This window comes from Ornithodoros turicata, chromosome 5, assembly GCF_037126465.1.
Source record: "Ornithodoros turicata isolate Travis chromosome 5, ASM3712646v1, whole genome shotgun sequence".
Taxonomy (NCBI): domain Eukaryota; kingdom Metazoa; phylum Arthropoda; class Arachnida; order Ixodida; family Argasidae; genus Ornithodoros; species Ornithodoros turicata.
In genome coordinates this window covers 81,838,051-81,865,581 of record NC_088205.1, presented here as the reverse complement: position 1 = coordinate 81,865,581, position 27,531 = coordinate 81,838,051, and the positions used below count along the sequence as shown (strand labels likewise).

Genomic DNA, 27,531 nt, shown 5'->3' with positions numbered 1-27,531 from the left:
TATATATATATATATATCTTTCTTTTTTTTCTGGACACAAACCCTTTCCAGCTCCGCAGAACTAATGCTTGGTGATAAGTGTTCAGCTTGGAAAGTGAAACCTACAATATGCCATAACCACATTACTATATATGCAGCATGAAAGGATGCAGGGTGATCCATATTTCATTATCCAGGCTATGTGATCTGGATGTCGAAACTGCACAATAAAACAGCAGATCATAATTATGAAGTTTGGAGTAGAAACACACAAACCACACTTTTTCTTAAAAGAAATCTGCATTCAACCGGTGTTAGACATTTTTATTTTTATATCGCTACTTTATTTTTATTTACCTCTAGTCATTTTAATTGTGGTAGAATCACATTCATACCAGTATTATCACTGTACATTATTTTACATCTTCTGCATTATCTGTGGAGAAGAGAATCTCATCCAAACAATTAGCCAACTCATTTTTAGATATTCTGCGCAGCAATGATAAAAAAAGAAAAAGAAGACCTATCAAATAAACCAAGTTGTTAGAATGCCATTGACTCGTGTATGTGCTCATGGGTATGTGAGCAAATAAAGGTATTTTTCAACTGTAGTAATAACCAACTGTGTATCTTTACTGTACATGAACTGCGCAAAATTAAAGGACCAATCAAGTGGCATTCCCCATTGGTCGAGACCCTGCTTCGTTCACCAAGGAGCCACCACCCAAAATATCTTCACCGAAAGGTGTCGCTTCGTCACTGCGCAATTTAATTTACAAAGATGTCCTACAAGACCAAGCCATGAGCGGTGTGACATGACCTTGAAGACCCGACCCTCCTGGTGTGGCATAGCAAGCAGCCATCTCATTTGCCGCTGAAACTTCATCCACAATGGATGCGACTTATTGCGACAAAATTAACATTTCCACAAATTGAGATTTACAAATGCACGGGCAAAAGAAAACAAGCAAAAAAATGTTGCAGCATTCTCCCAAGATTGCTTACCGACTCGTCCCGCATGCATTTCCAGCCTCTCGTAACTTTTCACTGAGCAAAGAAAATTGGACTCAACCCTGACAACTGCTCTCCACGCATTCCTGTTGTTAAATTTTCTTTCGTCGCGGCACGTTCAGACACGTGAGTGCCACCAGGATGAGTCGCGACTCATCGGGTTTAACCCGCGACAATGTCCCAGATCGATTGAAAACCTTAATTCTGCAATATATTGAATATTCCACGAAAAACATAATGCAGAGGAATGGGGCAGGTTCTGCGCAGGGACTGAAACAGGAACGGAACTGTAAACCGAAAACTGCTTAGAACCCAACTTTTTTCAAGAGCCGTAACCAGAAAGTAACTGCAATTCACCATCGTCAATTAACCGAAACGGTAACCTGAACCGAAAAATGTGATTTCGGTTACCGGTTCATATGAATCGGTTCAAGCACGAACGGGAACAAGTTGGGATGCAATATTTGTATCATCTTACAACTGTGATTAGTGGTATAGCGGTTTTCCAGGTTGGTATAGACACCCTGAGTTGAAGAAAAGTCAGCGAATGCAGTCTTTTATATCATTTCTTGGGCGTTGGGGTTGCTTGAATGTTGCGTTGTCTCGATTATTGGGTCAGCGTCTGCAATTTACGTGTCTTACAATCATGCCACATGGGCAGTCTTCAGTGATCATTGGAACCAATGACCATTGGCACAGTAGCGCCACCAAGCGCATAACGTGTCAACTTTGCAAAGAGCATTGGATACAATGCTCAGTGTCAGGTTGACACGCTTGGTGGCGCTACTGTTCAACGGCCATTGGTTTCAATTATCATTGAAGACTACCCACGTGGCAGGGATAAAAGCAACTTGCACTTTCAAGTTGTGGGTGTCCTCGGCCTGATTCGAGCGAGCAACCTCGAGATCGTCGGGATGACGCGGAACCGGCCGATCCGCAGAGACCAGTACAGAACAAATTCTGCGTGCGTAATACAGGAGCATTGTACAGAGTAGCTGCATTTATTTCCATTTTATACGCAAATTTGCTAGCCTCCCATAAATTGACTATGTTTAGAAAAACGTCATGCGTTAAAGCATGTAGCTAAAGAAGGGCACCTTTGGCAAGAGTATTGGCAGACACCATTCAGATGGCTTGTTCAGCCTTGACCTTTTTGTCAGCCAGCTTGAGAGCCACCCAGTTGTTGTGCTGGTTGGCCCTGAGCCTGCCCCAGATGACGTGGTCGCTCAGTGCCAGAATCTGAGCTGCCGCAAGAGCGGCTGCTTCGGGGAACAGCACAGTCGTGCAGCCCAGTCCTAGGGAGAAATCACAATACTGATCACTCTCTGACTGTTCAGCGACTCCACTGAAAGATCGACAGAACATTCACACCTGTGCATTCCGCCTTCTGCATTCTACATTCAGGCCTGTGCATTCACACAAGCGAACTTCCCATTGAATATTGTATTGAAAAGAAAAGCACAAAAAAAAAACTGCTCCCTAGGCGGAAGTTCCACCGAATCTTATCTTGAGCATTCGCAAGGCACACGAATATCGGGGTGGTGCACTTCGCACGAAGCAGACGACACCATTGGCCAGGCTACAGAATGTCGTCTGCTACAGAACTGCCCGCGTGTTGTCTGCCCGAATTAACTGCTACAGAATATCTCGGGCCTGGGCTGCACCATATTCCCCGAGGTTAGAAGTGCACGAAGAAACATGACATTGAGAACTCACGCTCACGTGACAGCAGAAAGATGTGATATTCTTCCCATCTTCCGCTGGAGCATTCTTTGCTCGTGTGAGCACATGGTTTGATACCTCACACAAAATTTTAATCCCAAGTCCTACACACACATCTCTCGATGTCCAATTTTCTGTTCAGAATATCCGAACAATACAAAAAGCAACCAGAGGTTCAAATGAAAAAATTGAAAAGGGAAAAAAATAAAAATGTGACAAAATGTCCATGCATTGCAGTTGTAGCATGTTTTGTCACATGGTATTCTTTTTCGAATACTTTCTTTTTAGGCTGAAAAGAAAAACCCATACAAAGTACACCCTGTGTGAAACTCCTTGGTCAGGTGTTCCAGGCCCTTAAACCAATAGTATTTTAAAAGCTAGCTAATTAGTCTCATCTAATAAGTTAACAAGGCACAATGAAAAAATACTACCGACTACAATACCTGACAACTAATGACATTCAGTTTGTTTCGTTCGCGTACAGCTTTTGTACAGCTACTAAGTCTCGTTGCAAATCTTGGTGCATGTTAGTTGGGACACACCGAATGCATGAATACCCAGACCATTTTTTCTTTTTTCTGGGGACAAAACCACGTTTCATGTCAGGAGCTGTTAAGCAAGGTAAAATCAGGCGATAGTATCGTGCGAAAGAGATTTTGGGGACCAAAAAAGGAAACGGTATTTGTCACATATTGGATGAACACAAGATATCAAGCGGCAGCACCAAGCGCAAACTATTTAGTATCACCTGTGCCTGGAAGATTCCCAGGGTTTGCACTTTGGAGAGCTTGGTTTTCAGGACTTTACCTGAGTGACATTATGTAAATAAGGGGTAAAAAAGGGTCTTACTGGGTCTGACCCTAAAACACAAGCCTCTATGTGTACCTTGATAGCAGCATGATAAATGGGAATGATAAGGGGGAATGATAAGGGGGAATGATAAGGGGGAATGATAAGGGGGAATGATAAGGGGGAATGATAAGGGGGAATGATAAGGGGGAATGATAAGGGGCAAGCCTCACGCGCTGTGCTAGTGAGTCGACAAAGACTTACCGGATGGAACACGGAGGGATGACCAGATGTCATGAGGCCCCCATTCGCCAGAAACGGGTGGGCAGTTAATTACGGGGAATGAGCAGTTTCCAGAAGTAACAGGTCCCAAGCCGTTGCTGCGCCCAGCCACGCTTACAAACACAGTGGGAATGCCTTCACCTGAAATAGTTATTGTCCCATTGAATGATGAGTCGTGACAAACCTTAGACTGGGGACATGGGGCAACCTCACAGTCCCGATACCTAACGCGATTGTAAATGTATTTACCAAAATAAATACATAAAAATAGGCAAACCTTCGTATTCGGCAATCAAGTTGAGTGTCTGGTCAGTGTTCTTGTGAGCCGAAGCAACTCTGACTTCACAAGGCACACCGAGCCTCTGGCAAGCCTTTTGGATCTTTTCGCAGTGTTCTCGGTCACTGAGGGACCCCATTACCACTGCAACCTGAGATTTGGGCTTGGGGCTCAGTTTCTGTGAAAAGCGAGAAACATATTAGCAGTATGGTCAAAACCAGTCGTGGGTAAGCTAACTTAAAGGTTTGGTCACATCCGTTCCTGTCAATTTGAAAACTATAGTGTCATGTTATTCTTCGTGGACCACTGACCACGGTGTCGAAAATCCCACGCGAAATAGTGGTGTAGTTTGACTGTTATTCGTTGGAATACATGACAAGAGCAGACGCCGAATGCTGAGAGTATGCCTGAATTCCCTCTCTCCTCCCGTTAGGAAGTGACAGTCGAGGGAGTGGCGTGCCTTGTCGAGATTGGATACTTTGCAGGGATCTATCAGTGATAATCCATGATAAGAGTACTGATAGAGAGTACTGAAGATTTACTGATAGTGATAGCAATAATGTCTGATAACGGGTTAAATGCTCAGACCCATGAGTACTGTGGCTGACTGATACCTACTGACCAGTTGATTTCGGTTGCTGATAAGAAGCTATAAACTGATAAGGATTGATAATTCGGGATATGGGGAAGTAATAAGGCAATTCCGACACTGTCGGCAGATAACAACTGACAAGATCATAGGTGTCATAAATGAGATTTAACGCGTCCACTGATAAGGAGTTGCTGATAAGACTCACACAGTTTTATACTAGCTGTATGTCAGCTACTGCGCTCTGTTTGGAATGGGCATGAGGGTTGATGAGCAATAGCGACTGATAAGACTTCGTGGACTGATAAGGTTACTAACTGGCAAGGAAATGACAAACAATGCCCCACACTCTGATCCGGGTCAAGTTTTGAAGCGTGCCGACAAAACAAGCTGTTATCACTATCTTATCAGCAGCTCATTTTCAAATAACTGCAATTACCTTTATTAATGAGTCCTATCAGTCACCTCTGCATTTCATAAGGTGGCAGGTTTTCGTGCTTGTCGACAATAAGAGCATGACACCTTGTTCATAATTTCCTTATCAATAAGTAAAGTTATCAGTCTGGCAGACTTTATCGCTTGTGATCACTCAGCGAACCATTATGTCCAGTTGAGCAGGCCACAGCAGCTACATCACTATGCCGCAAAAGTCGACGCGCCCCCATTTTCTCATCATAACACCAACAGCCTTGTTAGTTGTTATCGGTCAACGAAGTCTGAATGACCTTATTGGTTTCCTTTATAGCTAATTATCAATCCTTATCAGTAACCAGAAGCTGGTCAGTCCCTATCAACTGTTGGACATCAATCCACATGGACCTTGGAGCATTTCGCCCATTATCCGTCAGTACCGTTATAAGTAAACTACCTCTTATCAGGAATTAGCACTGGTTGAAAATTTATCGCGAGTCCATGCAGAATATCCAGCCTCGATTAGGCGTTTCTTTGTGAGTCCATCTGTATGAATCATCATCAATAAGGCGTCATCAGTCTTTTCCCGTGAATTAATTTGGATTTCAGTCAGCTTTTGAAAATACAGCATTACCTAAGTGCCTTAGTTACATTTCCCAGCTACTTTTGTGAAAGGTGCTAACTGTCTACAGTAACTCAAGACTGCTGAATACATTGTTTTACCTGAACCATACAAAAATGAGGTTGGGGGTAGACAAGAGGTGCAATCTAATTCTACAAAAAAAATAAAGAAATCAATCCCTAGGTGTGTACGTAATAACCTGGCAATATAATAACGGCAATATACAATCATTCAAGTGACATTATTACAGGAACCCATACCTGAATCTGTTCAGCCACCCAGGCAAAGTTACGCTTCACTGTTTCCAGGTCCTTCTCTGTAACTTCCTTCAGGTTCCTGTACACCTGCTTGTCCACCATGAGCCTCTTGTCACCAGCGGGCCACAAACGCCACGAGTCACTATCAATAATATCGGCCAACAGCAGTTCACCTGCACCAAATCGATTAAATAATTCCCCGCTACAAGCAACGTTAATTTTGACAGCAATTTTGCCCGACATACCAGTCTCCATGTCAACGCCATATTCCACCTTCATGTCAATGAGGCTGCAGTTGAGGGACGCCCAGGCCCTCTCCAACACCTCAAAGACAGTCCTCGTAGTCCTGTACATGATCTCTACTTCCTCTTGTCCAATGACAACACTGCCACACTTGAGCTTGGCTTCGACCAGTTGCTCGTAGGACCACTGAGGGTCGTGGTTGGCATCATCCTACAAGAGCCAGAACATCGTGGGAGCTTCATGATGTCACGACAGGTACACCATGTTGCTACCTTGTAGAAGGTCTCCAGCTTTGGTGGGCAGAAGCGGTACCCTTCATTGACTCCGGGGTTCCTCTTGAGGAAAGAACCTGTGGCCACCCTGCGGCTCACCCACTCTATGGGCACCATCGCACAGTGTCTGGCCACGAAGGAGCGGTCATCGTTCTTGCGGACAAAGTGAGTCCTCACGCCTGCCACCAATAATACGAGCTGTTAGGTCGCTTAGTTCAAGGCATAAACTTTGGTGGGAGAGGGCGGGGAACATCAGCTTCGATAAAGCTGCTTGAAAAAATTATTATGATGATGATTTCGGGTTATCTGGCGCAACAACAGCACCAAATAACCCGACTTATTATGACTCATATGACTCATATGATATATTATGACTCATGACTCATAACCAATAAAATGAGCTCCTGCAAAAGAACGACGAGTGCAGTGACCTACAGACCGCGCGAGGCCTCTGTTCCGCACACCTTTACCAAATTGTTTACTGGTGAAAAGAGCGCTGATTGGAGAACGAGAGAACGTCGTGACGTAACGTGGTCCCCGGGCACGTGACTCGCGCGGTTGAGCGGCGCGTGAGTGGAGACGAAAGAAACAAATGGCGAATTCCATTGGGAGAGCACTTTTTTGCCCGGCAGTTTTTATTTTATTTTATTTTATTTTATTTTTATTTTTTTGTGGGGTGTCGTGCATGCTGCCATGGTCGCACGGGTTTGCTTCGTCAATGGCATTCAAGGTACGATGCGCGCTCTGTTAGCGCGTGACCCGCGTGCCTTCCCGGTTTTGCTTTGGTCACGTGGGGTTCAGTAAACTGCTTCGAAATCGCACAATATAATTACACACAGCGGTACGCACAGTTATTCCCACTGTTCGAGAGACGCATGACTACCTGCTAGACACAAGAGCAGAAAGAAAAAGAACGCTCGAAGCTTTTCGCTCCTGCTCTACCGACGGAATATCCAACGCGTGCCCCGCTCTGCCAGTGGAACACTTTTTACTACTTCCCGGTGCAAAATCTTTGACCAAACTCTGCCAATGGAATGTGCCAAAAGAAAAAAGAAGGCACGAGGATCAGGTCCGGCAGGCTACTTTCTCCTGATGTTTTCGTCAATTTTGATTGCGCAGTGACAATACACCGCACAGCGAAAATGTTTTGCATGCTGACCCTGATGGACAGCTTGGCGAATGAGACAGGCTTTCGAGCCCCATCGTTCCTTTAATGCTCACACGCGAAATTACCACTGCGCGCGTTATTGTTTTTAACGCTGCCACTGGGAACTGCGAAGAGGTGTGCTATGCATGGAATGCTGCAGACACGTGGCAGTTTCACCAACAACTTGTCCTACCGCCGAGGCGTCCTTAGTTCGAGGAATCAACCTTACGATCATTTTTCTCATTCATATCTGCCTCTCTTATCAACGTCGACCGGGCGAAGACACGGAGAGCAGGTAAGAGTGCCCAGACGACCTTGTTGGCCTCTCCATCCTACGTCGTCAAGTCGCTCGGCCATTGCGCAAACGGGATCGGACGACAACGGAGCGCAAGCAGACATCGTCCGCCTGTTGCGTCCTGCCAACGTTGCCAGGCCCAAGTCGCTCCCCTGAGGGCATGGGACGCCGAGAAAACGTCGTCGCACTGGGGAAACATGTTCCATTTGCGGTACACCTGCTCGATCGTCAAGCGAACAATAGAACAATAGATTTCGGGAACCAGTGCGGTGTATACTAGTATAGAGTCGGTCGCTGCGTGGCCCAGCGGCAATGAACCGATCAGAGTATCGCCATAAGAATGAGTCTGACACAACCTTCCGAGACGCTGTGAAGATACCCTCAGAGCACAATTTCTTGATGTACTTATAAACACGCAGCCGATAAACTTCGACATCTGTTCTACTGGTTATGAAATTTTTGGCTTGAGCACTCGCCATCTGCACGCATCAGAACAATATCCCCATCTAAAATCGCGTTCAAAATGGTACATCAGCTTGTACGGATATCTTCTACGGCGACACTCCGATCGCTAGTCTGGATGAGACTGCGTCAGGTTTTCGAGGAACCTGTCGAAGCTCTCAAGAGGCACCCTTGCAACATTCTCGGTCTTGATTGCTCAGGGGTGCGATCAGATGCGCACCGACCGACCGACATCCCGAAGTCAGTGGTGGATCCAGGAGGGGGTACGTTCGGTTGGGCGATCCCGCTACAAGTGCCGAAATTCCTATGTTATGTCTTTAGCCGTGCCAGGCGCTTCCAGACACCCCCTCTCACCCTAAGTGAGGGTCTGGATCCGCCCCTGCCCGAATCCCCCCCCCCCCCCCCCCCCCCACCACACCCGATCAGGATGATCCCCGTGCAAGAAGTATTCGCAATGAGGTGCATGAACATCGCGCATCGAGTAGACCTCGATATTTCCAGTTGCGAAATCCCCGATCTTGAAATTCACGTTCTCGAAACAAGGAAAATCAAGGAGAATGCTCGATTGCTTCGTAAGAGGTGCTGTCGTGTTTAAAAACACGGTATCAATATTTAACCACGCAAATCCACGCGTTTTCGATGTCTGTCCAAGCCGGTTTCGCAAACGAAAGTCAAATTTTAGCGGCAGTTAGGCTTACCGGACATACACTACGGAACACCACCACGTTGGTTAGTTTATTATTAGGTCAGTCCAAATTCGGTGCTTTCATTTCGATGTCCAGATTAGTCTAAGTTCGCTGTTGGCAGTTTCCACCGCGCGACTGTGCATTTTATAGTCTAATATCGTTCCAGTAGTTTCGACCACTTTATTTCGAGGTACACCCTCGCACATCTCCCACCCCATCGATCGAGGCTTTATGGCGTGAGACAGCTGTGGTCATGAGCAGAACCGTCCCGAGGCGAGCTTCCTCCTGGGACAGCATAAACCAGGAAGTACTTGCTTTTCCTCTCCAGAGGCGCTGTCTAAAAACGACTGCACTCACAATAGCCAGGCAAATGTTTTCGGCGATTAATTTACGTAAATGCTCTTCATATTCAGCTACACACACATATCAAGACTGTTTTCTAGCATTAATGCTCAGAAAAATTCTAATTCCTCTCTTCTGCAGTGAAAGTTGTTGTGTGAAAGGGAAAAGGGTAAAGTGCGGAGATATCACGTGACCGAGTGTCTGTGTCCACTCACAAGGCAGCAATAAGGATCGGGGTATTCGCAGAATGACGTCGCTCCACGTGCAATAGGGGAAAGAGGGAAACTGGGGAGCTGCGCAGATAGCTGAACTACTTGCAGGGCGTATTGTGAATTGCGTGCAGATATCTCTTACGCCAACACCCTTCACGTAACGCCACAGTCGCCAGGCAAATACTCATCCTTTCTGTTCTCTCTCGTCTGTTCTACTACGTACAACGTTATCGTAGCTCCCTCATTCGGAAAAGTTCCTGCAAGAGATTGCAGAACAGGTCACAGGTGTTGGCCAATGAACTCCATTTGGAAGCTCGGGAATGACGACAACGAAGGACAAAGCACTTAACCACGATCACGTTTCGTGTGGCATTGCGCGCCTATGACGTAACGAGCGTCAAGTTACGGAAGCTTCGAGTAAATGCGTTGTTCATCAGATTCGGAGCTCAAGAACGAGCACGAGATTCGTGGAGCGACAGGAATAAGTGGATACATATTTTAGCTTCACCGCGAAGGGACTGTGGCTATGAGCCGCGCACAGACGAAGACGGATGCGGGGACGTCGGCATGATAGGACACAGTGGGTTGGTATGTATCCTGGCTAGACCCTCGAGACCTGTCTGGAAAGCCTGCCAATAATCCGGGAGAAACTTCGGCGGATTCCCCAGCAAGCGTGGAACACAGGGTACATCCCCACACGTCACGGTTTCCCTTTCTGCTTGGCACTAGAAATAGGCTTTCGACCAGCCATTCATGTCCTAGGACAGCCAACGGAAGGCGCGACAACAGATATTCCGTCCTTCAACCTAGCCGCAGTGACGTCAAACGACAAGCTCCATCAAAGAGACGTAAATAGATGACGACGCGTAATGTACATGGTGGCATTACGCTACCGATATTTCGTCAACCTTTCAAGGTCTTTTCAGGGTCGTTTCCACGCGGCAGTGGAATAAGTATTATATGATTCTCCTAGGAGGAAGAAGTGGCTCGTCTCAAGTGGCGACCGAACCGATAACCGCGGAGCCACAAAGTCTGCAATTTCTTACGACTTCGATAAGACGAGGTCCAGAGGTCGCTCGCGTGGTCCTCCCCGGAGAGAAAGCTGTAAACAGTCTCCGGGACAAAAAAAAAGACGAAGCAATTCGCACTGTGGGGTGTTTGAGCAGGAAAAAAACTTCTCTTGAGAAAGAGTCAGGATTTGTACTGGTCATGGAATAGCGAAATGGTCGCCCGCGTGTAAAATATCTGAACGTTTAAAAATTGGAAATGCCCTCCTTTCACGGAAGGATCAGCGTCATGGAATCAGTGGCGTAGCCACGGGGGGGGCTAGGGGGGGCTCGAGCCCCCCCTACTTGCAACGGACCGACCCACACAAATCGTGCAAATCCGAGGAGAACATATGGGGGGATCAGTGTGACGATCGCGAAGGTTCTTGCAGTTCATGGCGTCTATCTAAGCGGCACTCTTTAATGGTTTTCAAAGTATGAGCTTTCCAAAATACTTCCAATCTCGTGACACCACCTCGTTGGTCATGACAGCCTATACATGTAATCGTATTGTGAACGTCCAAATCAACTTTTTTTTTTCATCCGCAGCTGGCAGTGTGCACAAGTATGTGTGTTGTCGCACACAGGATCAGTGGAGAGCGGGCGAGTTTTCGTATCCAGCCCCCCCTACCTTGGAGGTCTGGCTACGCCACTGCATGGAATTCAACAGCTGGGCATAGCCCCTTAGTCTTATCCGTTTCATTGCCCTTACTGTCCCTATGAGTACTCTTCAAATTACAAGCGGCGTGGTCCAAAAACCAACAGCCTCTGCTCGTCGGTGGCAGCTCGTATGTCACGCTGAGGTCTGAAGAGGCAGCGGGTTCAAATCCTACAATCAGCAGTGCTGTTTCAAGTTTTCTCCGAGTTTTCCGACACGCTTTCCAGGCAGATGTCGGCAGAGTTCATCCAGAACTTTGTCCAAGAGTCTCCCACTCTTTCCTGTTGTTTTCTGTCCACATTTGTACAGTGCTCACAGCCACTATTGCTTCGCGGTGCTAACACAAAATCCGCACCTCAGAATTTAAGGGTACGCTGCCAACGGTCCTTTATAGCCATTACAAACTTTTAGCCTGAATTTTGAAGACGTTCAGTTTTACAGGGTCCGTGCATACCCTGTAGAAAGTTGCGAGATGCGCGTACTCATCTCCCAAGAGTCAACAACCCCTGGAAGCGTAAGTAAGCTGAGGCATAAACGAATGAGATAAGGAAGTGAAAAACAACCCTACTTGGACCAGCAGGCGATAAACTCACTTTCTGCCTCGGTGCCGTAAAATATTCGCCGTCAATGTCGCGTTGCAATTGAGCCAGAAGGGGCCTTCCCAGGACAAGCTCATGTATATTCAACCCCCCCCCCCCCCCAATTTCATTTGTCACCTCAGAAAAACAACGTTTGCAGTTACGCTGTGACATCGCAATACAGAATTAAGTTTGCGTGTCGATACGTGGTTATAAGAAACAAAACGTGAGATAATGTGAACATGGGACTAAAGTTCCCGTCAGGTGGCGTAGCAAGTAGGGGGCCACGCAAAGCAGCTTTCAGCCAACAAAGAAAGAGTACGCCATTCAAGAGACAACATAGTCACGAGCACAGGTTCAGAAACCACGATTGTTACTGCTGCCTCATGTAACGTATAGTGGTATAGATGAGGCATTTGAACATCGAACGCTAACGTTCTATTTGCTAACGAACTCACGAGGGCACACATTTATATCAGTTTTATATCAATATCTGAATGCCACAAACAGCCCACTACTCGTGTTTTTTTTCTCGATATTTTGATTTCGTCAGTAACAGTAGAAATTATGGTGTGTTGCTGACACTGTACGTACTCTTCGGCTGTTCGTCACTGATTACACCCCACTCGCCGCTGCAGCTAATCCAATATTCCTTACCTTTCTAATGCGTCTGAGCGAGCGTGACGATGGATCGTGTTATTACACGATCTTATGTACATACCGACGTCGTTGAGGTACTGGAAAAGGGAGGAGGCCGTGGTGTTGGAGATGGCAGCCTTGCCCGCCATGTCGTGAGCCCGAGCTCCATCTCCAGCAGTGATGCGATCCTTGGAGATGAGAACCACATGACCTGGCTCCCCGGCGATCTTGTGCACTTTCTTCGTCTTCCCCTCGATGACCAGCTCGCCCAGTTTCAAGTTTCCTGCACACATCCGATTCTTCATTGACTATACGTACCCTAAAGGTTCTGGCTCGAGAATGGCTTGCGGCAGGGTGTCGAACCGACACCGAACCACAATTTTTTTTTTTTTTTTTTTTTTTAATCTTGGAACCGAACTTAACCGGGACTCAACTGGTCCGAAAAGAACAACTCTTTCAGCGGCATCGCTTTTTTTTTTCTTTTTTTTTGTAGTAGCTTGGACAGGGATATGAGAGGTGCGAGGGACAGCCTAGTCGAGGGCTTATACAGCTCATATGCTGCAAATGTTGTTCAACTTGGTCGTGGTCCTATTGGTCGTGCACTTTGCGTCTTTGTGTTTAGGTCAAGCCCCAGCTCTGAGTCGTGTTTCTAACTTTGTTGTACAAAACTTATTTTCGTTTCTTTGTGACGTTGGATCGCCAACTGTAAGCCTGTGGCGATCTAGAACCACAAAAAGTAGGTACTATACTAATAAACATTAGTTTACTAACATTTTCTTACTTCTGCTTGCGTTCAACAACCCGCGTAAGTTCTCATCAACTCGTACACTCATATTTGTACACTCCAGCGTATTACCGGAGCATGTTAGCAAATATTTTCCCGCAATGCGCTGAACCGTTCTGAATTCGAATAAATCGGTTCATTTCTGCGCTCCGGAACTGAGCTGGAACCGAAACGGTAAATTGTTCCGTTCTATACCCTGGTTTGCGAGTGATATCGCTTTCTCAAAGCAACCCTCGCCAGCTCCAGCGCCCGTGACGAAACTGGCGCAGCGATCGGCAACGTTGATTCTCCTCAAAAGGAGGTGACTGCTACAAACTGCGGGCGCCCTCAGTTAACTATGGCCGGATGGAACAACACCCAACAAAGGACAGTCTGGATGTGGCAAAATTGTGGAACAGTGTGGTACGTTGTGCTCGTTAGCTTTCTTTAAAAAAAATTGTTATTGGTTGATGGCGTAAAGTTTATCTCGAACATCCATCCTTCGTTGCAGTTTTTTTTTTTTTTTATTTTCTGACGGTACCAAAATGCCCCCGTCCTACTCTGTGCTGGGTGTGCCCAAGAAAAGCATGCGGAATGTCTCCAGCCTCTTATCTGCTCTAACGAACTCCAAAGTGAGACGAGAGTCATCCAACAGTCTACCAGTAATCTCGTAGCCTTGTCGCAAACATGAGATAAAACTGGAGACTACACTATAGACTGCCGCGATAAGGAATCTCGTTTTACGAGACCCTATTCGAGCAGTCGTGCTACAGATTATTGGTTGATAGTTTGTAGCAATTATTCATTGTGTCGTTTTTTTTGTTTTTTTTTACATGAACAGTGTCGCACCCATTACAGCCGGACAGTCACCGCAAGCCACAGGGTGGACAGCGAAAAAAGCTTTCGGTTGGCGTCGCCTGTGCAGTGCACGACGGCCATATTGGCCTGTTGAAAGTTTTTCTCCTGCAGGCAATTTTCGCTAATAATTCGATTAAACACGTCAACTAATTACATCAGACCACATTTCTCTGCCAATTCGCCGACATGCAGGCATCCTGTTGACAAATTTCAACGAAATCCGCGAAGTTATTTATTGCCTGTCTCGTATGAAAACTTGCCTCAACCTCGCAGCTAGCAATGTGGCACAATTCGGATTGAGAGTGAGAGTGAAAGGGTATCGTGAAACGCGTGTTTGTCCGTCTGAACTTTATGGGGTCACGTGATCGCTAGGCTCTGTTTTAACGCTGAAATTGTGGAACCACCACAGTAACAACGAGAAGAAAAACGAGTCCACGACACATTAACGGGCTTTCAATACAAATTTAATATCATTTCAAGAAGGGTTTCGCCGAAACTTTATGCTATAAAGCTGCCACATCTAAACTCGTTTGGCATAATGCCAGAAGACGCAGCCAATATTTCGTTTGACATACACACACATGTATTAAGTTTAACATGACGGACAAACAACAACGCAAAGGAAAATAAACGCATATAATGGAGAATAAACACACGACGACTGATGTCTACGAAAAGATACTAACTTCCCGCCTTTTTGCGCTTGTGAAGTATAATGCTTGTTCTAGCTTGTTAGATGCCGTTTACTCTCATTAGGTACCCCAGTATTACACCTTACGCACTAGATTACATTACATTGGTGCTCTGTTACGTCGTAGATGTTTGGTGTATTTGCACGGTTGTCATACATGACCCCCGAGCCAGTGGACAGACATTCGCGCTTTTTGTACCTCACTGCGTGAAAATATTTCCATCATTTCATAACGTTTTTTCACGAGCACTGAACGTGGCAGACGGAACGGACAGGGCAGAGTTCCAGAATATGCATTAAATGGCTATGTGAGGTGACAAGAGGCCGGCGAGTAACATGCAACCGCATACTTTTTCCATCATCAGGAAAATCATCCATATATAAAATTTGATCTGGATCAAGCAGGGGAAAAGACATATGCACTGCCATTCAGGTTCAGCTGACACCGCGGTTTTTGTGCAGGCTGCAACCGCAACCGTGCAATCGAGACAGGTCAAGGCCGGTTTCCCCCGAAACTCCAAACCACCAAAGACACATCCCAAGACCAAACCTGTTTTCGATTTCGTTCAAAACACTCTCAGCTTGACATCAACTGACGCCTATCTCTACTAGAAAGCTTTCAAACAGATATGCGTTTGATCGCAGGCGAGCATTTGGCCGCACCATCGCTCGCAGACGACACACGCGTAGGATTCTAGCAGACGACACAAAGTTCAATGCCAGCGCTCACATAACGGACGGCTAGCCGTGAAGGGCGCGGTGGAAACCGACGCAACAGGCTGCGCAACGCTATTTCGAACTCCAACCGAAGCACAATCCAATCGTCAAGTTAATGTGCTCACCTGCCATACCGTCTTTCACTGCAAGAAGTTTGATCAAAGCCAAAAATCGACACTTGGTCGGGATCAGTGCGCACACCTATAATGCCGATGCCGCCCAAAGACGCGCGCAGTAGCACAAAAGTTATCACGTGTATCTTCCGCGTGATGGTAGGAAGCACGACATAAAATAGTGCGCCGAATTCCTTCGGTTTATAATTGCTGGGAGAGGATAGCGATTGGTAAGTGATAAACGATTGCCTTCTCAACGGTTTGTACGTAGCTGGATGTCAGGCGACAGCTTGACCTTGTACCCAAGTTTTATCGCGATCAAGAGAGGAGGAATGTACGCGTGAAAATACGAGTAGGAATAAGGAGAGAGAGTACACAGGAAGAGGGGGGGAAATGGCACCACGTGGTATGGATATGTTGCTCAGGTTCAGTCGCGAGCGCGACAACTCCGACGAGGTTCGCCCTTTGCGTACTAGCGGACATTTCCTTGTGATATAAGTTAATCTAGCCGAACAGTATGACAGACGTCAAACTCGAGGAGGAACACGAACTTCGTGAAGCGTGCGGTGTATTCGGGTGCATCGCCAGTGGAGAATGGCCCACGAACTTGGATGTGAGTCACATCATCTGTTTGGGACTGGTGGCCTTGCAGCACAGGTGAGAGCACTGCGCTTGTCAACACAGATCGTGTTATTGTCGCGCAACCGTAGCAGTTCGGCGTGGTCGTCGCTCCACATTCCAAGATAGGGATCTTGTGCCATTCTGTGGCTGATATGGAAGGATAGCCTGATTTCCTGTTACCGCAGGCAGAGTAGCAGAGAGCGTACCATATCCCAAGCAGCACAATGTACTGAAAGTCTAGTGCAATAGGGGTGGCCGGTATGCGTCTTATCAATGTTCTTTAGTTTCATAAGTGTGTTCAAGGCCTTCTACCTACCCGTCCACCCCTATTGCACTCGACTCTCAGTACATTGTGCTGCTTGGGATGTAACGTGCGTTTTCCCGACACCTATACTGTAAGAGGGCACCGTTGTGTCGCGCGGTGGGCTGTCGCTAGCGATCAAAATAACTCAATGTATGGCGGGAGAATAATATCGAGAAGCGTTTCTTGTTACAGGTAAAGTCTGGGTTGAATAACAGCAGAAGACACGGACAGTCTCCGTGTCGGGTTTTCTTTCCCTTTTTGCGCTCCCCCTTTTGGAATATGGACCATACCAACTTGCCCCGTCTTTCAAACTCTGATAGGGTGTCGCACGTGTTTTTGTTGACATTCGCATTTGGCGCCAAGGTTGCGGCCAAATGGGTCGATCGGGGCGGTGCCTGTATGTGGGACACGCCTACGAAGTCTAAAGCTACTGATCACCGGTCATTAAGCTGGCCGCTGGGGTTTCCGTGGAAGTTACAGAATTCGAGAACACTATGCGAGACCAGTGTCCTTGAACTTTGAGATGATCATTTGAGTTGACATCAGCTCAACTGCCTCGTGCATTGATGCGCGGAATCTTAAAGCCAGGCAAACCACTGGTGTCAAGTTACGCGAAAAGTACGAAATAAAAATAACCGTGCCGTTTCTTGGACGCCATCTGTAATGCGAGCGTTAGAATGTCTTCCCACAGTCCTCGTCATAAAGTAAACGACTTTAGCGCGAGACGATGATTACATCATTACCTCCGCATGAAGGTCCTTCACTGCACCCAGATACAGGCAACGTGATAACCTGCAGGAAGCGTTCTTGTCCACTTCACTTATCGCTTCAAATAGCGCCAACAACTCGGGTACAAAGTACACTGGTGCCCACCTACGGGTACCGACTTATTGAAAATGTCTTTGTACTCTTTTATTTATTTTTTCACCCGCGAACGTGCACTTCGAACATGACGGAGTTAGGACTTGGCGAGTGATTCCAGTGCTATCAGTTATCAGCTATTAGTGATTCCAATGATATAGTGGGGTGGGGAGAAAGACAAAAAGAGAAAATGTACTATTTCCAATACAGGAAGCCCCGAAAGCTGCGCAACACACACCAAATGTACTGCAGTTATTTTTTATTTTTATTTTTCAGCGCGACGCATCATTTGGCAGAGCTTCATAGAAAATACCGCTGAAGTACCCTATGCACTTCCAATACATCGTGCTGCTTGTGCACGTTAGGGAAAAAATCTTCAGCTCAGCACCTATAAGGGGGCGTTCTAGACTACCTGAGGGCCTGAGTACATTGTACAGGCGCCGTTACGATGTAATTTGCAGTGACTGGTTGCCAGACGCAGAAAATGAATTCGGTGAACGCGTAAACAAAGTGACCTTATAGAGTATGCGCTTAGCAAATATCGGGCGACAATGCCTTGGGCAACCCCAGCCTTGGAGTCGGATCACGATAAGAGCGGGTGTTCCTTCTAATGCGTCACGCACGGTAGAAGACAGTTTGCGCAAACAACGCTTTCGCCGTCCACAATGTTGCTCCACTGATAATTATTATTACACAGAGAGGGAAGTTTGATCTCCGACAAGGAAATACGGTAATGGTGGGGGATTTGCTCCTCCGTACTAACCATATATCGTGCCACTAAACGCAGCGTTGGTAATTACAAATTGCGAAAATAAGAAAGTAGTCTAGCAATCGATACACATTTCGATAGCATCGAAAAAATAGGAAGACTGCGTTTATCCCGCCCCAAGCTTTGCAGAGTGATTGCTATTTGTCCGAAGTTTTATTGGAATTTTTTGTAAACGTTATGGTCCGGTAGAAAAAGAAAACTAAAATTCCAATAAAACTTCGGACAAATAGCAATCACTCTGCAAAGCTTGGGGCGGGATAAACGTAGTCTTCCTGTTTTTGCGATGCTGTCGAAATGTGTATCGATTGCTAGACTACTTTCTTATTTTCGCAATTTTTAATTACTAGCGCTGCGTTTAGTAGCAGGCTATATGGTTAGTACGGAGGAGGAAATCTCCCTCCATTACCGTATTTCCTTGGCGAAGATCACACTTCCCTCTTCCCGTTATGGTCCAGTAGAAAAAACTAAAATTCATACAAAATCTCACCCCATGCATTTTCTATGGCCTATCTCACTCAAAAGCCGCCATTTTTTTTCCTCTGTAGACTTCATTTTCATATCACCGCACCACGGTGTTTCCCTTGTGTCCCTTCCATGTTTGTTCCAGCCTCAGAACATCAGTTTCTCTCTTGTTCAACGGTGGTGCCATCACACAGAACAAGAGGATTAGGATAGGATTAGTGCGCACCGTCAGCATGTCACATTGTTGGGCGCAGTGCGGCCTGTTTGTGGTGATGCACTGTGTAATGTAAGGGCCAATGGCCACATGTGAACTCCTGAGGCACTAAAGAAGTGACCGCCCTGATTCAAAAGGGTGAGCAGACACAGGAAAAAAAAATGACTGTGTTTGTGATACTGTAAACGTATTTTTATTCGCGAGTTTCGCGACCGCTAAAAAATCGCGAAAAATTGTACTCGCGGACACAGCTTGACGTTTTATCCCGCTAAAGGAAACAGCCCTGGAATCGCGAAATTAAATACTCGCGAATAATTTCGCAAATGACTGGACGCGTGATTCGCGAAAATTAATACACCGCGAATAAAAATACGTTTACAGTATACGTAGGCAATTGAACATGCATGCTGTGAGAAGATATTGGTTGAGTTTATAATTTTCTCTCTACGTGATCATAACGCTTGCAAAAAAATTCCAACAAAAATTCGGACAAATGGCTACCAGTCTGCAAAGTTTGGGGTGGGCTGAACCCATTCGTCTATTTTTACGATGTGTGATCGAAATGTGTAACGTTTGTTAGACTAAACCTGTAGATGACCGCGACAAAATTGTGATTCCCCCAAATCTGAGGGTATGCGAGCGCTCAGGTTCTCGAAGGTGTGGCGTCAGGTGACCTGTTCAAGATCTGTAGTCGCCCATTTCACACTACCGTTATTTTAGTTTTTTTTTTCGTATGCTTCAGAAATACTACCGAGAGGCAGTCGAGCCCTGTACATTCCAATGGGTCAGATTTGCCTCCGTGAAAAACGGTAGTATGAAACCGGCCTAAGGAGGATAATAAAAAAAAAAGGTTAACCGTGACGTCACCGCCAAACCTAGGATTACGCAAGTCCACAAATAATAAAAATAGCGAATTTCTAATTGTACTAGTTCATTGCATGCAGATTTCATTTTTCTCCTACCACGAAAAAGTTATCTTTGTTCGAGGATGGCACCACCACGGTCAGACGATACGTTCCGCTGAAGTGGCAAATACGCAGATAAGAAATTCTCACCTCGCAAGGTCTACGCTCTGTTTGCTCAATAACTTATCTCACAGTGCACTCTTTTAAGTGTATGCGTATTGCAACTCGTAGCTCCCACATTTCTCGATAAGGTGTACACTTAACTAAAACGTGAGACAGAAAGTTGCCAGTGAGTGACACAGGTTGCCCGTCGCTCGAAGCCGGCGCGTTTTTTTGGCAGACTTTCCCGATTGATGTGTGCACTGTTCCCACTCAAGTCGGCCCAGGCGGCGTACGGGCCTTTTCGTCTCCCTTCTGCTGTCCTCACTACGCACGCCTTTCATAGTCCACAGCTGCTTCGCGGTGGCTAACGTGAGATGAAAGAATTGTGCTGTGAGGAGATACATAATCATACTCTTCGTCTGCCGGTTCCCTGCAATGAACCAATCAATGATTATGGTTGTGTCACATCCTTCAAACTCCAAGTTGCCAATCAATTATCGATCGTGACTCTCTGCTTCATCGCTTATCGGCCGCCGTAACTCTCGCCTCGTTATCCTCCACAAGAGAAAGAAGACAGACAGAGACTGTGTCGTAAAACGAGATAGGAGTTATCGGTACTTGACAGCCGTGTCATAGTTGATAGTGTGTCGCTAAACCTTGATAGGAGAATGACTACCACGTGCAGTGGCTTATCATTCATTGTCGGACGAGACCTCATATTCCCCCTCGTCTGTGACCTTCTTTACCTCAAGAATAGGAGAACCGCATGGAAATGAGACAGCGTGCCGTTCAGGGCTGCTATCTTTAGATCTCGTATCAAGATAGGAAAAATGGGGTGAAACATTTTTCCCTTCGTGTCACTGACACGTGGCTGCAACTATGCGCATGTACGCTCAGGAAGAAAACACACACACACACACACATACAAAAAAAGAACGAAGCGAACATTCGAAAAATGTACAAGTGCATCGTACTCTGTCACCTTTGCGTACGTAAGGGATAGCGTTGGCAGTCCTGCGCACGCGCAAAACAAAGAACGTGCGCCTTTGAATAAAAACGACGATCGTAGTTGACACCTAAGGCTTTTCTTGATAGAGTTCCTTGATATCTGCTTGGCCTGTATACCCTTTGGAAATCGCTCCCTTCCTTCGAGGGAACCGTAAGTAAATAAGTGGTGTTGACGTCATTACGTGACGTGCTGAGTCCCCTACAAGAAGCTCCGCGACCGCTCTCTACACTGACGCTACGTCACGTGCGTTTTTGTAGATTTAATAGCACTGGAAAGACCGTGATGTCAGCTCTCCCCTGGCAGGGCAGATCACGCGACTCGTGACATAGACCAACGCAGCTCAAGAGTGTGTGAGCTGAGAAAAAAAGGAACTAGGATCGTGCTGGTTGGCTGTAGCTGCTTTGCTTTCTCCGAAATTCATGGCGCAGGAGCTAGGAAGACTTCGTGTTGTGTCTGTCCCTTCGTGTTCCCTAGTCTCGGGGTTTTTACATTATGCACTCCCCATAGTGTGGCGCGGCCAAGTGGGGGCTGGGGAAAGACAGAGCCGGCACTACATCGCGAAGCGGGGGCGTCGTGCAAAGGCTGGTAGCCAATCGCAGGAGCCTTCGACGGATGAGTGGGCGGTCACAATTGTAGGACTTAAGTTGACACTGACTATAGTTCTTTATATCTTCAATGTTAGCCTCTCCGAGTATGTGTCCCTTTCAAACAAATTTCAGCATTTCTCACTTAAAAGACAGCAGCAGACATTTTATACAATTTTACACGTTTTCTATAATCAAACTCAAACACGTGCACAAGTTTGTTACGTTTTACACGCGGCGTGGTTTACTAGACTTGTCAGGTGTTTATATTGTTCTTGAATTTTGCGTATCGATTTGGCGCACTTAGCCTGCAGTAAATAAAGATTGATCTTTTTTTTCTTCACATGCAACAAAACCTCTGCTCTGTCCGTTACAGAGGGCAAGAAAGTGCAGGTATCGTCACCAGCAAAGGAGAGAGCCTCAAGAAGTTTGCTGTCCATCGTGGCATGGGTCTAGTAAGCAATGTCTTCAACGAGGATATCATGACAAAGCTCAAGGGCAACTTGGGTGTCGGCCACACCCGTTACTCGACCACCGGAGGTTCGGAACACGAGCTGGCGCAACCATTTGTTGTCCACACAAACCACGGTCTCTTGGCCATTGCACACAACGGGGAGCTTGTCAACGCTCTCAACCTCAGGAAAAAGGCAAGCTCTGTTGGCTGACTGCATTGCAGATGTACAAAGACTCGTTATAAAATAGTTAAAGGTACCCCTCACTTAGCGACTTCCCGCGCGAGCACTCTGTGACTTATCCATGTTGTAGCGTCTGGCGATGCGCGCTAATCACGTCGGCTCAAACCTGCCGTGGCTGGTGCAGAGACGCGGCCCGATGTCCCTCACGTCCTTGTTGGCTTATTGTAACCAGAGCTACAGCTCTCATTGGAGCCTTGAACCTCCACCTTCCACGATGCTAAATGGACGTACATTGAGCAAAGCTACTCCTCTCTCACGTGACAGTGGTTCCTTTCGCTTTAGGGCAAATGTGATGGCTAGGACAGATTCATTAAATAAGCTTATTTAGTGACTACGTAGAAAACAGCACAGAGACAGGACACGAAGCAGAAACACGTGCACACACAGAGCGCTGTGCACTTGTTTCTTCTTCATCAGCGCTCTTCTTCAGCGCTGTGTGTGTGTGCACTTGTTTCTTCTTCGTGTCCCGTCTCTGCGCTGTTTTCTACGTAGTTATGTACCAACTTGCCCAAATCTCAGTTATTTAGTGACTCTAGGCTAGGAAACCTGCCGCAGGGGCGGATCCAGACCCCTTGGGGGGGGGGTCTTTTGTCTGAGCGGGTAGCGGGGGAGGGGAGAGGAAAATGTAATGTATAAACTGACTTTTTGGGGGGCGATCGCCCCCCCTCCTCCCTTGGATCCGCCACTGATCTCCCGTCGTGTTCACAACTATGGCTAAAGAAACTCTCTGTACACCCGATACCGTAGTTCAATATATGGTCGTGCACCCCAGATGCGGTAACTTCGCTGGCGTTTGGAGAATTTGATGGCAAGCATCTCAAAGGTCACCGGCGATTTGCGCGTCAAATGAGCCCTCCCTTGCGTCGCCTTCGCCAACTGGCAGTCTGGATGTTTACACACTGCGTAAGATGCGAGCACAACACGCACAAGAACGGCGGAACGAAACCAACAACCGATAGCGATTGCACACGTGCATGCAACCCGTGCGCGCCACACGCTGTTGCGTAGTTCTGTGTCGTAGAAGCTTTATTCGTGCCTTCTATATGGATTTCTCACGTAAATTTTCAGTCATCTATCGCGTGCGTTTCGCTAGTGGAGGCTCGTTCCCAAGAGCGGATCTGAACACGGCGCATCCTGCGGGACTGGCGAGTAGCCGCCGAGAAATCGTTCGCGGACCCGCTCGATGATTTGGCGTGACGCCAGCCGCGGATCTAAGGGGGAGGGGGGTTCCAGACTTGAACGTAGGTTTCAGTGGACCAATCCCAGCATGCACGTGGCACTTGTCCACAGCAGACCCCCCACTCGGGAAAATCCTCGATCCGTCCCTGCGTGACGCTGACATCGCGAGTACAGAAAGCTCGAACATTCGAGAGCCACGAATATAAAATCATCGAATCGAATAGAAACACTGAAAATATTCCATTCTGCATCGAAATGTTGAATAATCGCACAGGCTTACTTGAAACAGAGTACTGGGTGTGCTAATATTGAAACAAGCAAACTAGGTCAAGAGAGTTTTTTTTTTTAAATATTAAAACTTGTTTTAACCTCAGATCCTCAACCACGGAGTGGGTCTAACGACAGGGTCGGACAGCGAGCTCATCATGCAGATCCTCAGCCAGCCTCCACCAACGGGTGAAGAAAAAGACGGTCCAAACTGGCCCGCTCGCATCCGCCACCTCATGTCCCTGACTCCCACAGCCTTCTCCCTCATCATGATGTACGACGATACCATCTATGCAGTCAGAGATCCCTTTGGCAACCGGCCGCTCAGCATAGGGGTACTGGTGCCGCCTGGTGGCGTTCATGGTAACTAACTGATCACGATAATACTCTGCAGCAACGTTAAGTCAACCAGCTGATGAGAGGTATACTGTATCAGAAATGGTTCCACTAGTGTTGTAGTCTCAAATGGTTTCATAGAGCGAGTGAGTGAGTGAGGTCTTCTGCAAATTTTGTGAGATTTTTAGAGCTTTTAGCAATGCCTGCACACCAATAGGTTCGGGTTGATGCTTTATGTGCCACTACATTTAACTACGGGTTTTCCCGGTGATTTTAATCCAAGCGCCATCGAAATTAATCCACGTGCCACGCAAACTTTATGGGGCATGGATTAATTTAGCTGGAACTTGGATTAAAATCGCCCGGAAAACCTGTAGTATTAGCATCCACTTGCTCCTCTACCTTATATCACCACCTTTCTACCACATTATAAACGCTATTCAGCGTGGAAACACACCTGCGTGATAGGATTAGACGAGCTTTCACTAGATGTTCTTTGTTTCAGATAAGGCCAACCCGCTGTCCGAGTACGAGGGCTGGGTCGTGTCTTCAGAGTCCTGCGCATTCAAGTCTGTGAGTGGCGTCCTCTATCGAGAAGTGCTGCCAGGAGAGATTGTCGAGATCACCAAGCACGGGCCAAAGTCAGTCTGCATAGTTCCCAGGCCGTTTGCGTCCGTCCCGGCCTTCTGCATATTTGAGTACGTCTATTTTGCAAGACCGGACAGCATCTTCGAAGGTGAGTGCCATTCAGACTTTGTCAACGAAAACAAACAAACAATAAGGGAAACACCTTCTCTAGTGCCTGGAAAGAGTGTTACATAGGGTCAAACTTGCAGTAGCTTCAAAGCTGCATAAAATGGGCACCTTGGCTTATCAGGTGCCCAGTAAAGCTTTCGTACGCGAATGTACTAAATTGCTGGCTTCATTAAGACCATTAACCTCCCAGGCCAAATGGTCTACACTGTCCGAAGGGAATGTGGAAAACAGCTGGCAAAGGAAGCACCAGTGGAAGCCGACATTGTCAGCACAGTACCGGAGTCTGCAACACCCGCTGCCCTGGGCTTCTCCGAAGTGGTAGGCACCCACCTCGGTACTCGGTACCTAGGACAAAAAGGTTAATAATCTGCCCGTGTTACTCCGCAGACGGGAATCCCATACGCGGAAGTGCTCTGCAAGAACCGCTACGTGGGACGGACGTTCATTCAGCCGAGCACCAGGCTTCGACAGCTGGGTGTTGCCAAAAAGTTTGGGCCCCTGTCGGACAACTTCGTGGGGAAGAGGATAATCCTCATTGACGATTCCATTGTGAGGGGCACCACAGTTGGCAGCATCATCAAGCTGCTCAAGGATGCAGGTGCCAAGGAGGTGAGCATCACGTGCGTTGCGTCAACGACATTTTGCGCTAAAAGGGTGACGGCCATTTCAATTTCACGTGATGTGCCTCGCAAATTGTCATTTGTGTTTTTGCCTTTTACGTGCACGTCGGAATCCAAATTTCCAGCAAGAACATTCCTTATATAACTGCGGAACATTCCCTACACAGTGAACCCTCGTTAATATGACCCCCCGATAACCTGACATACGCGTTTTACGACCATACTCCTGGGGAACAATGCAGTGAAACCTCCGCAAATTCCCCCCATTAATGACAATTCCGCATTATGACCAAAATTTTCGGGAACAAACCATGGTCATAATAATGAGGGTTCACTGCAGATCCTAGCATCTTTTACGTCGGAATCCCAAATTTGTAGCAGGAACATTCCTTATATAACTGCGGAACATTCCCTACACAGTGAACCCTCGTTAATATGACCCCCCGATAACCTGACATACGCGTTTTACGACCATACTCCTGGGGAACAATGCAGTGAAACCTCCGCAAATTCCCCCCATTAATGACAATTCCGCATTATGACCAAAATTTTCGGGAACAAACCATGGTCATAATAATGAGGGTTCACTGTAGATCCTAGCATCTGTTACGTCGGAATCCCAAATTTGTAGCAAGAACATTCCTTATATAACTGCGGAACATTCCCTGCAGATCCTGACATCTGTTGTGATAACAAACCCTTCACGTGGACGGTATAACAGATGCATACGTACCCCCATTCAGATTCTCTTTCCAAATAGCGCAGTTTCTATTGACACCACCATCTCCGCAGGTCCACATTCGCATTGCCTCCCCACCTCTACGCTTCCCCTGCTACATGGGCATCAACATTCCTACGAAAGAAGAACTCATAGCAAACAAGCTCAATGCCAAGGAACTGGCGGACGCCCTAGGGGCAGCCAGTCTGGTCTACCTGTCCGTAGAAGGCCTTACTGCGGCAGTTCAGAGGGGAATAGACCGTCAGAATGGAAAGAAGGAAGTGGGCCACTGTACAGCCTGTCTCACGGGAGACTATCCCGTGGAACTGGAGTGGTAGATGGACTGTTTCTTCAGAGTGTGCCTCGTGCAAATAACTTTGCATACGACTCTCGAAGTATGTTCGGGGAATTGCAGCTCACATCCTTAATCCCACGTGTAACCATTGCGTTCTTCCTGCTCTTCAACACCCCCACAGCTAGTTTTATCACCTAGGAAGAGCTATTCCAAATTTTTCTTGCTGAAAGGGGCCACAGGAAAAAGGGCCCGCAAACGTTAACCAAGGTTTTATCGGTTGTTTTAAAGCGTTAAGCTTCGGCACTACTTAAACGGAAATCGTTTCAGGGTACATACCGTCATCAATCATTCCAGCATCGTAAGAGCCTGTTAAGAGAGTATTTGAGTTAACTATAGCAACCTGAGAGCTGACAGCGCTGGTTTAAGCGTGTCAATGATTACAATTGAGGTGTGTGCTTAGCTAGGTCTCTTATTCGTGCTACAACTACCCTAAGCTACCACAGAACAGACCCACCAGCGCAAAGTAAATTATTTGACTTCATTCTGACATCGTAGCTTGTACATACTCTACTTACTGCTCCCTATACATTCCCCTGTACAATGTACAATCACTCTTTTTTTTACCGAGCTATTTTTGTAAAGTCCTTAGAAGGAAAATAAATTTGTTGAAACTTACCCACCTTGTGCTCGATACACCTACATGGACCCCTAAAACCAGAAATACCTCTTTGAAAAGCGCAACTTGAGTGCAGAAAAAAAAAAGAGCTTACACTTACCAATCACCACATCCGAGAAGATTTCAGCGTTGCACACCTCGGCACATCTCCTGATCTGCACGCTTCTTTCTTCTCTTCTTTCTTCGGCACATTGGCCAGGGTTTTCTGTTTTCGCAGACGCTAGTCTTTGTGACAGCAGCTTTGTTTTTTTTTTTTCTCTCTCTCTTTTTTTTTGTTCTTTTTCCTCACAAAATGTGAGAGGCAATCTTCTTTTTCATTGTCCCCAAAAAAATATGTGGCAAAAAGATTATGTATTTTATACATGGTATTTCTTTTTTTCATATATTCTCCAGTCTTTTCTTTTTTTCTTTTCTCTCTCTCTCTCTCGTCTCTTCTCTCCGCAAAAAAAGACCACTCGCTTAAACACATGGATGTGTCTGAAATGTGTGTTTCTTTT

General features: G+C 46.6%; 2 protein-coding genes across 3 annotated transcripts; one reads left to right on the top strand and one right to left on the bottom strand.

Moving 5' to 3' along the window:
* Window positions 1-1,970: 1,970 nt before the first annotated feature.
* LOC135394985 (multifunctional protein ADE2-like) lies at window positions 1,971-15,848 on the bottom strand. Of its 2 annotated transcripts, XM_064626129.1 has the most exons (8): window positions 15,674-15,848; window positions 12,602-12,802; window positions 6,455-6,633; window positions 6,185-6,392; window positions 5,943-6,112; window positions 4,061-4,238; window positions 3,766-3,924; window positions 1,971-2,285 (listed from the first exon to the last, which is right to left on the bottom strand). In XM_064626129.1, the coding sequence occupies exons 1-8, from the start codon at window positions 15,678-15,680 to the stop codon at window positions 2,116-2,118; spliced, it is 1,272 nt and encodes a 423-aa protein (XP_064482199.1). In that variant the 5' UTR covers window positions 15,681-15,848; the 3' UTR covers window positions 1,971-2,115. The 2 variants fall into 2 exon arrangements, with proteins under 2 accessions (XP_064482199.1, XP_064482198.1); XM_064626128.1 differs by lacking the exon at window positions 15,674-15,848 and having other exon boundaries at window positions 12,602-12,839.
* A 188-nt stretch (window positions 15,849-16,036) lies between these two features.
* Window positions 16,037-27,033, top strand: LOC135394983 (amidophosphoribosyltransferase-like). Its single transcript, XM_064626123.1, has 7 exons — window positions 16,037-16,318; window positions 21,869-22,139; window positions 23,741-23,996; window positions 24,475-24,705; window positions 24,916-25,043; window positions 25,113-25,334; window positions 26,138-27,033. The coding sequence occupies exons 1-7, from the start codon at window positions 16,179-16,181 to the stop codon at window positions 26,399-26,401; spliced, it is 1,512 nt and encodes a 503-aa protein (XP_064482193.1). The 5' UTR covers window positions 16,037-16,178; the 3' UTR covers window positions 26,402-27,033.
* The last annotated feature ends 498 nt before the right edge of the window (window positions 27,034-27,531 follow it).